Raw genomic sequence first — 2,711 nt, 5'->3', positions numbered from 1 at the left:
ATGAGAAATAGATAGTAACTTCTATACAAAATCATTAACTACACGAAGAAAAAAAATGAAGGATAAAAAAGAAAGATTGAAAATAAAAAATAAAAAACCCTAAATCAATATAAATTTACCTCCTCATCAAAATAATAACAAGAATTCATTCCTTAAGCCATGAATCGAGGCCCTTAATTATAGCAAAAGACGATTTTCACAGCAAAAACGTGTGGAGTTGCTCCTTGTAATGGCACCTTCGATGGTTGGATGTGGATGACCATCAGTTGGAATAATAGAAAGCAATTGGGAGAAAAAGAAGAAAAAGCAAAAAAATATATACACGGATTTCTGTTATATATTGGAGTCTATGTAGTTGTATTAGGGTTGAATACCTCAAGTTTATCTTAGTGGAAGATTGTTGGTGGGTTTATAGTGAGGGAATGGGTGTGAGAGGGAATTTTACACAAAAATATTGGAGGGAAGGTTAAATAATTGAAAGTAACTTTCAATTATTTAACCTTCCCTCCATATCTTTCGTATAAAATTCCCATACTTACTTTCCTAAATATTCAGATTATATTCTAACTTTGTCTTTTGGTATATGAATTACTTCAACATTTTTTTAGTTATTTTATTCAGACAAAATGTGAGCACGTTGAAAACTATTATGTGTATGATTGATATTATGATATGCACTTGACCAAGCTTAAATATGCAGCTAATTGTAGATATTAATTTTAAAGTCCCAAAAATTTATATACTTCCTCCGGTCCACTTTAATTTATTTTTAAATGTTTTTACATATATTAATAAATTTACTTTTTAGCATTATCTAACAATAAAATTGACCATATTAACCTTAGTTTGTTCATTGAAAATATAACAAATACTCCTAGGCTCTTTACTCCAAGAGAAATTTTGAAATAAAATAGTTAATTCTTTCTTGGTATTTGAAAAAATTAAATATTATGCACCACACAAAAAGGCCAAAAAAAAATCAGTTAAAGTCTATCGAAGGGGGTATTTAAAATAGTTTAATTACAGGTTTAATAACGTAACTAAAATAATCGCATAAATGGGCGTACCAAGAATAAAGTTAGTTTAATGCATTGAGTACCTGTTACGTCCACTTAATTTGGAGCGTGACATTAATATTGAAGAATCTTTAAATAGATTAGATTGAGCAATAATATTATTTAATTGGAAGATACTTACTATTGGAACAACAGTTGTACCTAGTTGTTTTGGATTAGTTATTAGATTTCATGCTTATCCTTAGATTAGATATAGATTTAGAGTTATCCTTTTAGTCCATACTTATCATTCAGTTAGTTAGCTTTAGATGGTGTTTTGATTTGAATAAGTCTCCTAATTCAAGGAGTACTCTTAGTAAGACTTGTATTTAAACTGACCTTGGCATTCAATACACATACAGTTTTCCATCATATTCTTGAGTGTTTATATGGTATCTGAGCCTATACAACTCTAACGAGCACGATCCAATATTTTTTTTTCTTTTTCTTCTTTCCAATGACGAAAGATGGAAACACTACCAGAATTATCAATGCCGACAACACTACCGGCACCACAACCATCACCCAATTCAACCCTGCTTCCCAACTACCTATCAAACTTAGTGGCATTCACAATTTTGCCACTTGGAAAGCTCAGTTCTCCATGCTTATGCACGGCCATGATCTCTATGGTCACCTTGATGGGTCTACCCTGATTCCCACACCGAGCACTACGTTTGGCACCAATGCAACTCCTAATCCTACTTATACGCTTTGGTTCCGTCAGGATCAACTCATCCAGAACGCTCTTATGGCATCTGTTGACCCTACCATTGCTTCCACAGTTGCTGCTGCCAACACATCCAAACATGTTTGGGACTCCTTGCACACTACTTATGCAAACAAGTCCCAGACTCGGATCTTCAGCCTTCGTGACCAACTTGCACGAGTCACAAAAGACAACATTCCTATTACTGAGTACCTTCAGCGTATTCGGTCCCTCTCTTATGAACTTGCCACTGCGGGTGCTCCGGTTACTGACTCTGAAATTATCGTCAAGATTCTTAGTGGACTTGGCCCTGAGTTCCGTGAGATATCTGCTGCCATACGAGCCCGTGATACCACCGTCACCTATGAGGAATTGTATGAAAAATTGCTCGATCACGAGCTCTTTATCCGACATGAGGATGCTAAGAAAACTCTTAGTCCTATCACAGCGGCACTTGCTACTCACAACAAACAGAACAACACTTCCAACAATCGCAACAATCGCCGCCAATCCTGCAACAACAACTCCCAACCATGGCGACAGAATACTCGCTCCAATTCATCCATCCAGTGGCAACCCCAAAACAATAACCCCATGGGTGTTCTTCGTTGCCAATTATGCAACAAGATTGGCCACAGTGCAAATGTATGTCGATCCAAGTCACATAATCATTTTGAGGCCAAAGCCAATTATATCACAAGCTTCAACACTACTGCCGACCCGTCGATAGTGGACTCGGGTTCCACACATCATGTCACAACCGAACCTCATAACCTACAACCATATCACGGCAACGAGGATGTCTCTATGGGTGATGGTAACAAAATTCCCATCTCACATATTGGTTCTACTCAGTTAAATGCATCAAATAATGTTTTTAAGCCAACTCACACTCTATGTGCTCCAGCTATCAAACGAAATCTTATTTCTGTTTCTAAATTTTGTCA

General features: G+C 36.2%; 1 protein-coding gene across 1 annotated transcript; it reads left to right on the top strand.

Moving 5' to 3' along the window:
* Window positions 1-1,512: 1,512 nt before the first annotated feature.
* On the top strand, window positions 1,513-2,409 carry LOC109222412 (the record flags this gene model as incomplete). The annotated part of the gene is made up of 1 exon (XM_019386773.1): window positions 1,513-2,409. A coding segment is annotated over exon 1 (897 nt), but the record flags the coding sequence as incomplete, so codon positions are not given.
* Window positions 2,410-2,711: the final 302 nt, after the last annotated feature.

The sequence above is a fragment of the Nicotiana attenuata genome, unplaced genomic scaffold (assembly GCF_001879085.1).
Source record: "Nicotiana attenuata strain UT unplaced genomic scaffold, NIATTr2, whole genome shotgun sequence".
Lineage (NCBI taxonomy): Eukaryota > Viridiplantae > Streptophyta > Magnoliopsida > Solanales > Solanaceae > Nicotiana > Nicotiana attenuata.
Note: the sequence above shows the minus strand (reverse complement) of the source record. Positions and strands in the feature narration are given on the sequence as shown.